The 13,208-nt window shown below is 40.6% G+C and overlaps 2 protein-coding genes across 2 annotated transcripts in view; one reads left to right on the forward strand and one right to left on the reverse strand.

Moving 5' to 3' along the window:
* LOC109469667 (coiled-coil domain-containing protein 146-like) overlaps window positions 1-9,130 on the forward strand; it is a 64,187-nt gene extending 55,057 nt beyond the window's left edge. Inside the window, exons 19-23 of the mRNA XM_019768210.1 lie at window positions 3,214-3,342; window positions 3,789-3,926; window positions 4,451-4,585; window positions 5,200-5,313; window positions 8,395-9,130. Of these exons, the coding sequence (XP_019623769.1) occupies window positions 3,214-3,342; window positions 3,789-3,926; window positions 4,451-4,585; window positions 5,200-5,313; window positions 8,395-8,598 (720 nt within the window). The 3' untranslated portion in view covers window positions 8,599-9,130. The remainder of the gene's footprint in view (window positions 1-3,213; window positions 3,343-3,788; window positions 3,927-4,450; window positions 4,586-5,199; window positions 5,314-8,394) is intronic.
* Window positions 9,131-11,006: 1,876 nt separating this feature from the next.
* The window catches only part of LOC109468838 (gamma-secretase-activating protein-like), a 29,167-nt gene continuing 26,965 nt past the window's right edge, over window positions 11,007-13,208 (reverse strand). The window contains exons 19-20 of the mRNA XM_019767182.1: window positions 12,898-12,978; window positions 11,007-11,276 (exon numbers count right to left, since the gene is read on the reverse strand). Coding sequence (XP_019622741.1) covers window positions 11,155-11,276; window positions 12,898-12,978 — 203 coding nt within the window. The 3' untranslated portion in view covers window positions 11,007-11,154. The remainder of the gene's footprint in view (window positions 11,277-12,897; window positions 12,979-13,208) is intronic.

The following is a 13,208-nucleotide window of genomic DNA, read 5'->3' on the forward strand; positions in this document are numbered from 1 at the left end:
TACTACTGTATACTTCAAGTCATAGTGATCCTTGAAAATACACTATAAGAGATCAAGTCTGAACACTTTCTTTGTAAGTATAGTTACTGTAATTCTCACACTTTTGGTACTTCCTGTAATGCCTTGGTTCAAACATAGGACAAGGTATTTACTTAGTGACTCTGCCAAGCATCATGTAACTGTGTTGTTACACGTGTAGTGTGGTAACGACATGTACACATACATGTACATGGCATCCTTGGAGGCACGTGGTGGCCATGACACCTGTTTGATCTGAGATTTGTACAGCCGAATACCACCCACCAACATCCTCCCAGTGTCCTCACCTCTCTCATCTCTTACTGTCGCAGCCTGCAAGTTTGGGAGCGTGTCCCTATCCCGCTGGTATGCCAAATATGCCAAATAAAACACCTCTTGACTTTGAGAGATTGTAAAAGATCACGACTATCAAAGTCAGCCTGTTTGTTTAGACCCTCACCGGCCTGAACGTTGCCTCAGACTGTCAGACGTCTGTCAACAACATTGTGGTTCATTTTCCGCAGAAATACATCCACAGAACTGATTATTTTTTCTTGTCAGCATAGGAAGGATAAGATGCATCTTTTTTAGCCTTTGATTATTTACAAGGGAAGTCCTAAACAAATATGGAAGTGTTGAAAGTCTTTGTGATGAAAGTTTGTTTCGTACCATTTGGCCGGGAATATAAGCTTGGAGGGTCTTCTTGGCTAGAAACTATTAGTTAGGTCTGGTCACTCAGGTGTGATTTGGAGAAGAGATCAAGCAATTGTGCCTGATAAGCTTTTCAGGCCTTCAGTGGGACCAGCACAAGCATGATACCTGTTATGGCACAGTGGTAAGCTAGACAAAGTTTAAATTAGTTATGTCCTTACATGTACAACTGCAAAACGTGTACATGACCCAATACAAAGATGAAGGAATAAAAGTATTGTCAGTCACGATTCTTACATTTTGGACAGGATGAAGTTAACTTACTTTTGACCAATCAAAAGCTAGCTTACATCAGCAGCTAGGCCATGCCTGTTGCATGTTTCTCGCTTGGTATGGTCCTTGAGAAACTGGGGCGGATTTAAGTGATGGACTTTTAAAAAGTTTCTGCTTCCCAGTTTTCACAACAGTCCACCCCCGTAGGAATCCAAAATGGGTCAGGGAAATAAACAGATCATCATTAGGGCGTCTCTCTCATCTTAATCTTAATTGGTTTCCTTCTAACAACAGGCAAGTTGAGCTTTATTTCAACTGCTCCATTAATAAAAATGTCCAAGTTGCAGGGACTTGTATACACTATACTGTAATCAGTTTCTGTGGTGGTTATTGCTATTGTTAGTGCACAAGGTGTGCCTGCCTCTGTTTTCTTGAATGAAATTCCTGAGAAGTTTTGGCAGCAAAGCTGTTCCCATGCCTGTCACAGATCTCTCAAGCCAGGCTAAGGCTGGGAATGTGAGGGGAGGCAGATAAAGAGCCACATGTTTTGCGGGGCGTGGGGAGAGTCTGATGTGTAAATACTGCGGAGGTGTGGACGTGTGTGCAGCCATGTTACATGTCAACAACATCCAGTAGCCACCAGTTCACACTGGCAGACACTGCCAGGCCAAAATCTACATGTATCTTATCTGTTGGTGATTTCTTTTCCTGGGTGCCACAAAAAGGCATTGCGACTTTTAATTCACAGGTATAATGTAGCTTTTAAGTCATTAAAAAAAAGAAGGCGTCACATCTGTCTGGGAATATATTTTCTTTGAGCTATAAACTAAGATCCAAAACCTATCTTATCTAACAGTTGATGATTTCTTTTGCTGAGTGGCAAAAAACAGAAGTTTTGTCGAACTGCTTTCCACACTATAAGTATGCTGGAAGTTTTCAAGGTGTTGCAACAGTGTTCCTATAATAACACACAAATCGAAGGTACCATAAAATAATTACAGATGGGGCTCTGCTGTTGTCCCTTTTTGCCCAGTTGCCCCAGTGCCAGTGAGGACAGGATGTTATTTAAATTGTACTAAATTCGACTAGAAGTAGACATTTAAGAGTACACGTCCATATGCATCCTCCTAATGACTGTTGTTAGTACCAGACAATCAAATGGGATATTATAAATGCAGTGGAAGACGAAATTCATTTCATCTCTAACTGTCCATTTTATGACGACATCAGAAATCAATTATTTACCACCGTGTCCAAAATGCTCCCTTACTTCCCCACCGTTCCCTACCACAAAAAAACATTTTTACTACTAAAATCAAAGAACCCACATATTATAGAAGAAGTGGGTAAATTCGTCTTCCACTGCCTAAAAAGAAGAAGTCAAACCCAGTAAATATAGTACCATGCATGTTGTAGAATATAGTATAATGCTAGACGTAGATGTAGTCTCACATACCACTGTATTTTCTTTCTTATGTTGTTTGTAACTGCAATTAGCCCTCGGGCATGTATTTGCAATAAACTTTCTTAATTATTGTACAATGTGCATGCTGGCACAGACTGTTGTTTTCCCTCCTTTTCCAGTTGCCCTTGTGCCAGGAAAGGTTATGTAATCAATATTGTACCACTGTGGTAATTTTGCTATACATTGATAGTGTTGACTATTGACACTATTATTTCCCCCCCCCCTTGCCCAGCTGTCCCAGTGCCAGGACAAGATATTGAAGTTGCAGAATCCCTATAACAAGGACTAATGTTTTCCTGTGTTAGTGTAACAGTGGGGTTTATCCTCCGCTAACTGACCATGTTAAATGGTCGTGCGACCTTTTAGTGTAGTGGTTAGCGTTGGTGACCGCCAAGCGGATAACTTGGGTTCGATTCCCGGTTGTGACCTGCTCGCCCCTTTCGGTTTTTACAGTGGCGCCCGATGTGGGCCCTGTGAGTACTGGCACTGAGGATAAGTGTGGCAGCTCCAGGGATGTCGGACTCGGAAGATTCGAGGACGAATCTTGAAAGAAGGGGGAGTAGTGTAACAGTGGGGTTTATCCTCCGCTAACTGACCATGTTAAATGGTCGTGCGACCTTTTAGTGTAGTGGTTAGCGTTGGTGACCGCCAAGCGGATAACTTGGGTTCGATTCCCGGTTGTGACCTGCTCGCCCCTTTCGGTTTTTACAGTTTAGGACAGGACATTATGTAATGTACTGTACTATTTAATACAGCTTTGCTGTACATTGCCAGTGTTGACACTGTTACTTTCCCTCCTTGCCCAGCTGTCCCAGTGCCAGGACAGGATGTTAGAGCTGGAGAAGGAGCTGGAGAATCCCTACAACAAGGAGCGTGTCCGGCTACTGGGGGGGAGGGACCTGCCTCCAGAGGACATCAACAAGAAGACTGAGGATGTGAGTCACAATTTCCTTTTTTTTTTTCAATACATTAAACCTAATTGCATAGTTGTAAAGTGTATACACAAAGAAATTACAACATTGTAGACTTAATATATGATTATTATTATTATTATGATATTGATTGATGAATAGAAAATATCAGAAAATTTAGTGATTTATTCCATTTTCAAGACTACCCCATCCTTACACTAGTTACAGTACATTCACACAATGCTACTAACAGTGACCCAGCAGGTGCCAGGTGGGAGTAAGTGGGAAGTATGTGGAGGAATTCAGGGAGTGGTGTAATACCTGAAGCCAATCCCTTACACAGTTCAAATACATTCACAAAAACCCAAGATACATAATGTCATGTACTTTTCAGAGGTCTATTAAAGATCTTGAAAATCAGTAAAACCTGAAAGTCTGAAATTTCTTAATTCTATTTATTTTTTCCCCAGTTGGAGATGCGTCTGTCGGAGAAAGAGGAACAGCTCCTGGAGAAGGACCTGATCTTCGAGCAGATCACCCGACTGAGCGACCGCGTCAGGAAGAAGGCCGAGTCAGGGAAAACAGACACCCTCAACCTCGCCAAGAGTGTAAGTTTCCTCAAGAATTGTGGTTTGAAAACCTTTGATCAGTGTAAAAATAAGAAGATTTTAGAATAAGGAAATTTTCTGATCCAGTAGTAGACATCTTTAACAATATCAAACCTTCCCTCTACATGTACATTGTATCTCTCAAGAAACGTTGTGAGAAATCTCTGTAGAAAGCCTAGGACCAGAGTAAAGAAAAAGGTTTTCTGATCCATTAGTAGATATCTGGTTTCTTTTGATAGTTATGTATCAATCATCCTCCCTGTCAAAAGTCTTTCCCTGGTGGTAGTAACTGGTGTGTTTACAATGTAAAGGTAGTTTGATTCATCCACTACAGATTATCAATGGTTTTATTTGCATTTGCAATAACAGTGTCCAAAAAATTAAGGTGGCAGCCCAAAGGCTGACATGATATTGGGACATTACAACATTTCTGGGTGCAAATTGATATCATTGCAGGTAGAATAGCCAGATACCAGACATGCTATCTGTTGTTGATGATGTCTTATAACATTTCTCACCCGCAGGTAAACGAGCTGCAAGGTAAGATAAAGGAGTCGACCCGGAGGATGATGGCTAAGGTGTCGGAGCTGTCCATGATCCAGGCAGAGGCTCTCAAGCTGCAGCAGGACGTCAGGGAGAAGGAACAGACTCTCGAACAGGTGGGTAAAACTTCAATAGACTAAAGTGCAGTTTTTTCCTATGTCTATTAAGTGACTCATGCACTATCTTACCTAAGCTAAGAGTAAGTTGTGTTTATTGTAGCATTGTCAGAATGAGTCAGGAAAACATTTCAGAATTTGCTTAACATGAATTTGTGAAAGAAAAGAAAGGTATGGTGATACATGTACATAGATGATGATTCTTAAGTTTACTTTCTTCATTTTGTCTAACCATGTAACCAATAAAGAGCCGCCCCAGTAGGGGAAAGGTTATTCCAGATTCTGGCACAGGACAAACTTTTTAAGAGAACTACTAAAAACTTATGTATTGTCTTTTGACCATGTTAAAATTTTTGCTATTAAATTTGTGCTGAAAAAGAAGTTATGGTCAGTGGCTTTTTTTTTTTACATTGAACCTTCTGCCTGCTGTCCATCTATGTAACCAATAGAGCTGGTGCCAAAAGAAGCCCCAGTATATATGGGGAAAGGATTATTTCAGAATTCAAAATTATTCTGATAGTTAATTTTCAACAGAACTACGGTACTACTAAAAATGTTTTGTCTTTTGATCTAAAGTTAAGGTCATGTTAAAATATCTGCTATTCCCCCACCAGGCGTACATCCGAATGGAGCAGGGTGAGGCTCCCACAGAAGAGGCGGCGATGGAGTGGGACAAACTTCTGCGCACTGACACCAGGAGACAGCTGGAGAGTCAGGAGAAACGAATGGTGGGTGCAATCATGTACAAAACACTCATATATGGGGGCCTGCATGCCCTTTTCCATAGAGTATAATCGGTTGTTCTAATTCTACGTAGAGCGTAGACGGACCGCTCTAATTCAAAGTAGAGCATAATTGAAACAATTTGCATAGAGTGTAATGCGTTGTACATGTAGCTACCAGGAATTTATTGTAAAACGTAATGGGAAGGCTTCCTGAATTCAGCGTAATATGTACTACTTACGTTCTACAGAAAAGGGCATGTGGGGCCCCCCTTGGTGGGAGGCCAGTTCAGCTTCACTGCCAATGTGATGAACTAGTCTAGTAGGTCAGACCTAACAAACTTCCGAAGCCTGGCTTGCATAGCACTTTTATCTCTCCTGTAAATTGTGTAGGGGAAAAAGCTTTTAATGTTACACGGTTCACCAGAAATATTTGTGGGTTCACGTGTTTTCGTAAATCACTTCGCCAGCCTGGTCTGTTGCTGTCTCTTTCTTTTTTTTTTTTTACGAGAAGTTGTTGAATGCTCCGTTGCTAATTACGATAAACACGCATCAAATGTTATAGAGATTTACAGCTTTCAGCATCTTTAATCAGACCTACGTGGTTGACTTGTATGTTCGAAAACTGGACTTATAGTATAAACCTGCCTTTCTGACAACTATCCAATGTCACTGATAAAAGGTAGTACCATGAATGCTGCCTGAAATGTCTGTTTCCAAAATCATATCCAGTTGCTCGAGTAAATGTTTTTTGGCATATCTTATTACCTGGATGTCTAACCTTCACCGACACATCAGACTCTTTGGGGTTCTGTGGATATTTCCCTCTGAGTGTCAAATGTAGTTTTTTTGGCTTTCCTCCATCCCGACACTTGTCTGCACAACACGGCAGCAAGACTCGATCAGCGGCAGTTAGTTTATCATACATGGAGGACACGTGTTGCTGCTTGTTGACAAGCAGGTCTTACTCGACTGGTCAGGAATGTCGTGTGACACAATCGCTGAAACCAAAACATTTCCCTCGTGTACCAGGAGTTTTAAAGCTACGACAGTGAGCATCTTCCCTGTTTGATCCTCTTAGTGTCAGGACTTAGTAAGGCCGTGTCTTTGTGATCAAGCAAATGTTGAGTATAGAGAACTTTGGTGCAATATGTAATTCATTGGAGGCAATATGGAATGTGGTCTAAAATAACCGCCAATATTAAATTCCAATGTGACAAGTTAGCCTTGAGGAGGGCTACATGATTCCCATGTTACATGTATAATTTTTGCCGTATGGTTCTCATGTATTTTGGCTGCATGGATTTTACATATTTTTTCAAAGTTGGCCTTGTATATATTGGTGGGTGAATTAGACCATATTATTACACTGTTGCCTGCACCAGCCTGCATAAGAACAAACAACATGTGGCTTCCAAATGATTTTTCCTCATCAAAATGTCTTAAAAGCTACAGCTGGCCTTTTATCAGATTCTACTTCCTAATGTATTTCTACCAGTTGCAATTTCATCCAACAAAATTTCAAATAAATTTCATTTCATTGAAGGACTTTTCCTTGGAGGATATCAACGCGATAGAATTAATGTTGGTTTCCTGTACAAATCTAATGTGATTGAAGGGTTTAAACCAAACATTGGAAAATTTCAGGCAGCTTAAAGATAGCTGTAGCTTATAGATTACACCGGTGCAATAGCTCGCTTTGTAACCGGGAGGTCGTGAGTTGAAACCCCGGCCGGGTCATACCAAAGACTTTAAAAATGGTACACACTTTTTTCACAGCTAAGCACTCAGCACATGTGAGAAAGAGTGGGGGAAGGTCAAACACACAGGACTAGCCCCCTGCTGTAGTGCATTGCACAATTGTGTGTCGCCCAAGGGCTACGAAATGGAGATAGGCACCACCCTATGCTCGGGCAAGAGCACGGGAGACCTTCTTCTTCTTCTTAAAGATACGTGTAGCAGTAATGGTAATCCTCCTGAGTATGTAGTAGATATGGGGAAAGTAGCGGCCATATGTTGATGATTGAAGCTTCCTGCTTTGTGGTTTGCTTTTGTTGCTGGCAGCCGGCCACACAGTCGGCTCCCGTCAGACCAGGGTGTGACCTGATCTGTTGTTGGTTAGGGTCACGGTCAAGGTGTCTGTCCCACAGCCTGTGGTCCGCTGAAGGGAAACAGTTGACATGCAGGGCTGGAAATAATCTCCAAGCAGATTCATTGGGGCAAGGATCCAACATTGGTACAAGCATCCAATGGATACAGGGGGCCAACATAAAGTCTCCTTGCCTCATCGAATCTGCCTCGAGATTAGGCTCAAAATACATTTTCCTGCTTACATGTACATGTACCTGCACTGTTTCCGCACAGCTTGTATCTAAAGCTTGAGGATTGTGCAGATGAAAGTGAAGTGTTTTACATCATGTACATGTGCCTTATGTCATTGTAGAAGACATACAAGATTAAAGAAGTTAATGAATGACACTGAATGTTAAGTCCCAGTCAAGTGCACAATATCGTTCTTAATTGGACCATGATGACCATGAACTTCAGCATCTGTCAATCACAGGCGGAAGAAGACTTAGTGGAACACTACATGATTTGATATTGCTCTCACTAATAATATTCTTCCTATAGTATTTCCAGAGCCATCAACAAGAGTAATATGCCAATTATTGGTCAATTTTGTCCAATTTGCAATACTGTATCATGATTCTACGGAGTTAGACCACATACAAGTCTAAAACGTCCATCTCAGGCAGAAAAAGAGCTGGAACACTACACAATTTGATGTTGCTCTTATTATAATGTTCTTCCTATAGTAATTCCCGAACAATTATTGGTCAATTTTGTCCAATTTGCAATACTATATCATGATTCTACTGATCATTCGTACTATTTGTAGTTATTTTGTATGTATCATGTACTAGTCTTAAATCTCTGCATCTGTCCATCACAAGTTGAAACACTACACAATTTGATTCCTAGAGCCATCAACTAGAGTAGCTATTATAACACACAAATTATTGGTCAATTTTGTCCAATTTACAATACTGTTCATAAGTTTTAAATCTGTGCATCTGTCTATCACAGGCTGAGGAAGAGGCAGAACACTACACGATCGCCGGTGGCATCACAACAACGGCCGAACCACGTCCGAACGCGTACATTCCCGATGACGACACAGAGCTTCCCGTTCCCCGACCGTACGGATCGCTCGCACCCTTCAAACCACAGGAGGCGGGGTCCTCCATGAGACATATTAGGAAACCGATTGTCAAACCTATAGAGATCTAGATTAACTTAGGCTTGTCTTGATAACGCCCCCTCTCCACTAGGCCAGCGATCGTTCTGTGAATGTACATGTAGGGCAAGCAAAGATTTGACAAATCACTCAACAAATTTCTTAGAAAAAGAACAAATTTTTACACGTTTTGTGTGTTTTCTTGTCCTTTCAATCATACTTTTACGTGCTGCATCATATTCCAATCATGAAAACAAGCGTCACACATATTCAATTTAAAATTTGTTTCTCAATGGCCGCAGTGCGATCGCTTCCCAAGTGGAAAGGGGGAATAATGTATTTACATATGTTGTCACTCTGTCACCACATTGTGCCTTGTGAATACACAGGGTCCCTCGGACCAATAAGTGCCTAATGAACTTCACATGCTATAATTATACATGACAGCATGACAATGTCAAGTTGTCACTTAAATCTCACCGAAGCCTGAAGATTGTGCAGATAAAGAGAGTGTTATACATGTGCCTTATGTCACTGCGAAAGAAGAGATTTAATTTACTGAAGGACACCAAACGTAAAGTCTCAATCAGGTGTATGAGAAGTTTAGTGGGTTATGGTTCACTGCTTGCTAGTACATGTAACTCTCGCCTTGCTGGGGTAGCCTTTATGCACCAGATTTGCACTGGTTCTGGGGTTAGGTGGCAGGTAGAAGGTTTAACGTAACAACAGGTGGACAGTTACAAATGTATGTTAAACAAAAACCCCTGTGTCCAATACATTGGGAAGCAAGGTGGGATTTGCATGATTTACTTCCAATTGTCAAGATCAAGAATAGCAACACCACATACAACTAATACCATAAGCCTGACAGCAGGGTCTTATCTTTTGAAACCAAGGCCTTGACCTATATGTACCAGTACCAGGACTCGATTAGAGTGGAGGATAAGACTGGCTTTAGCATTTCCTGTGCTGAGTTGTCAATTTCACAATGCCTTCATACAATCCCTTCCTGTACAAACTCTACAATGAGGTGGTAGCAGTGTGGTACATGTACATTACTGTTGTAGCCAGTCAGGCTTTACTCAAGGTGTTACATGTGTCAAAATCTATAATATCATGATGACTAAAAGAGCCCTGTCTTTACATGAACTTGTACTTCTAGCGGCTCAACATCATTTAAGGATATATGAAATCTAGAAAGTGAAGTGCTGTACATACATAATTATACGAATTATTTACATCATTCAAAGATCTCACCCAAGTGCCTGATACTTGACGTTTCTATCTATTTTAACACATGGCAAGATAATACTATCACAGATGTAGTATTTTGCACAATCATATTCAATGTACATATTTTGTATAAAGCTATAGGTGTATACAATGTGATGTGAAGTGGATACTTCTGAACAGAAACATTCTTCAACTGTACTCAATTTTGTTTTGAGGTCTTATTAAATAAATCAATAATTTTCACATGATTTCTTTGTTTCATTGTTATTTGCAACCTTATCCCTTACCCCAAGTATATTCCAATTTTCTCACCTTATAAAGTTATGTCAATAAAATGTCACAGTACATCAGTTACCAGAATCACCTGCACGTGTCAGTGAGGACCCCTAGTGATCCAAATTATTTTGCTCCAGCTCATTTTAGTGATTTGGTGAACATACATGTAGCAGCAGATAGAAATTGATAATTCTTACATAAAAAATCTAGTAGGTACATCGATCAGAGTCATAACTTTGCACACATTCAAGGTATACATGTGTAACATGTATTTGAGCAGCATTTAATTATAGGTAACATTTAAGTATTTTGCATGATAAGTCGTTATATACATGTACATATACTAATCAGAGTCATCATTTTGCATAAGGCATACACAATGCATAAGACTGTTACATGTACGTGTATTTGAGCAGCATTATTGCACAGATTTAGGTGTTTAGACATGAGACAGGTTGGTTAGTGTCAAATATGAATACTAGATACTAGTAGTACTTACATGTACCTAATGGTACAATAAATGCAGTATATAGTAACTTACTAATTACAAAAGGTAGAATCATAACATTGTACAATTTGTAACTGAGGCCACACCAATTTAATTTGTTGGTTCTCGGATTCGCCTCTTCATTTTTTCCTGATTTGCAAAAAAAAAAAAAAATTCAGAATCAAATGCAAAATGCTCATATTTTGTCCTGAACAGTTTAGAACAGTCCTTTTCTTCCTAGTTGTTACAGTTATTCCATCTTTCAATGCAGTGGTATCATTAGAAGTTCAAAATTCATTGTTTAAATTTTGAACCAGCCTTTTGTGTTGACTTCATACCTCCTATCGTAGCATTTGGGGCTATAATAGGATGCCTAGATCTGTTTTTATTTTTATTTTTTTCGCCCTGTCGCTTCATATTTTTCCTGAAAAAATCAGAGAACCAACAAATTAAATTGGTGTGGCCTGAGCAGCATTAAAATTAACAGATTTAGGTGTTTAGAAGGAAACATTGGACAGGTTGGTTCTTGGTTAGTGGCAAATATGAATACTAGATAGTACTTACACTTACGTACATTTTGTAACTGAGCAGCAATACACACAGATTTAGGTGTTTAAAATGACACATTGGACAGGTTGGTTCCGTACTCCTGCTTGGTCTGCTGTAGTGCCGACTGCTCCACAAACTTCAGGTCAACATACCGGCCAGAACGGCCGTGCCGCTTCGTGTTGGGCTCTAGGAAAGGATTAAGGAATTAGTAACACTGTCATCGCATCTTCTTCCTACCAGCTACATGTACGTGCTGTTGAGCCTCACATGCACAGTAAGGCCTGGGAAAAAATATTGTCAGTGTTTCTTCAACTTTCTTGATTTCCTGGCTGACCCTTAGCCTGGGTGCCATCCTCCATAGTTTCTGTTGGCCTCTAAATGTCGCTGGCTATCGCCGGCAGAAACTACGGAGAATGGCACCCAGGCTAGCTGACCCTAGCCTTTGTTCTCAATCAACCACTAGCAAGGCCATAAAATGAGCAGGTTTTCTTCAGGGCTTCAGAAGCTCTTCCCTGATGACTCAGCTAGCTTCCCCAGTAGTTTTTCAAGACAGGAGTTCAATTAGCCACTCTAATCAACTCCTGGTGTACAAAATTCTATTAGCTATAGCTCCTACAGGCACAACACTCCCACTAAGCAACCTGTTGAGCTGGACGGGGAAAACTATTAGAGCAGCGAAGACAGCCTGCCTCAACCACGATAGACTGGACACCAGGCTAGGCTGAAATTGTGAACATAACATTCTTTTCCTAGACCTAAGATACACCAGCTGTAGATCCACCTAATTTACAATCGAAAATTAAGGGCTCTTGCATAAAAGTACCATAATACTGACAGAGCGATTTCAATCCCTTCTTCTGACAGGCCAAAAGCAGTAAAAGATCAAAGCCAGCTCCCGACATGAGAGGGGGGCTTTAGATTATTGTCAAATCAAAACATTTGCGGTTTAAACATTTCCAGTCACGGAAAAGTGTTTACGTAACATCTGGAGTCACGTAAGCGTGCGGATTCCCCTTTGGTAATGACGTATGTCCGTCTGACTTCTACAAGTGCAACACATGGCTTTGGTCATGGTTGTTTTATTGTGTGGCTACTTTCAGCCTGTATGCTAGCCTTGTTAGCTTGTTGTGGGCAGGGGACATACTCATAGCAATGACAGTAAAGCTAGTAACAAGGCTATGGTTCTTCGAATCAAGACAACAAAAAAGAAGCAGACCTAACTTATTGGTCCTATTGGATAAGGAACATCTAATCTATTTCTGGTGTGCATTTAGATGGAAGGTACAAATGTATTGTCTTCCATAAAAGGTCTATCCTCCCAGTAAAATGTAGACTCATCATTTGAAATGTAGATTAAAGCATGGTATTGTTGATAAGGCTTGTCCACTCGCACAGATAACTTAGACTCAACTGACTTTTCACAACTTTTGCAATGGGGTCCCGTCCGGTAAATACAATTATTATAGTTCTATGATGGTCATAACATTGTAGGACTAACGTACAACAAATCTATGAGTATGAACGCCTACTACACTAAGCACGTCGGCAGAACGTACTGCACCTGCGCGAAACCCGTAATGTATTGTACATAGCACTTCGCCAGAATGTCTCATATAAGGTTGTATTCGCTCATATAAGGTTAGCATTTAAACAGTAGTTTCCAAAGGTTGTGTCAGAAAAGATATCCACTGCAACAGTGAAAATTCTGATGCAACGTTGACCAAAAATCCAATTAAAAACGCGAAAATCCAGGGTTCTGCGCAGGCGCAGTACGTTCTGCCGACGTGCTACTACACTAGTACTTCACCTTTCATCTGCAGCAGTTTCATGAGTGTGGCCAGTGGAGGGAAGTGAACGTGGGCATCTACTGAGTCCTCCTCACTGCTGTCTGCACAGGGTCAACCACAGGTCAAGGTTTTACCAACAAAATAACATCATACAGCTTCTACAGTACTCTTCTACATGTATGTACTGCCTGCCTTCTTCATAGAGTGTTGTTTTGCGAGATGTTGTCTGAAGATATATTCTTTACAGGGGAGTTAAGTTTGATTATTGCTATCAATGTCACAGCAAATTGGTTGTACACAAGTCATAAAATGCACATTAACATATATATAT

Source organism: Branchiostoma belcheri, unplaced genomic scaffold (genome assembly GCF_001625305.1).
Source record: "Branchiostoma belcheri isolate BF01 breed outbred unplaced genomic scaffold, Haploidv18h27 scaffold10, whole genome shotgun sequence".
NCBI lineage: Eukaryota > Metazoa > Chordata > Leptocardii > Amphioxiformes > Branchiostomatidae > Branchiostoma > Branchiostoma belcheri.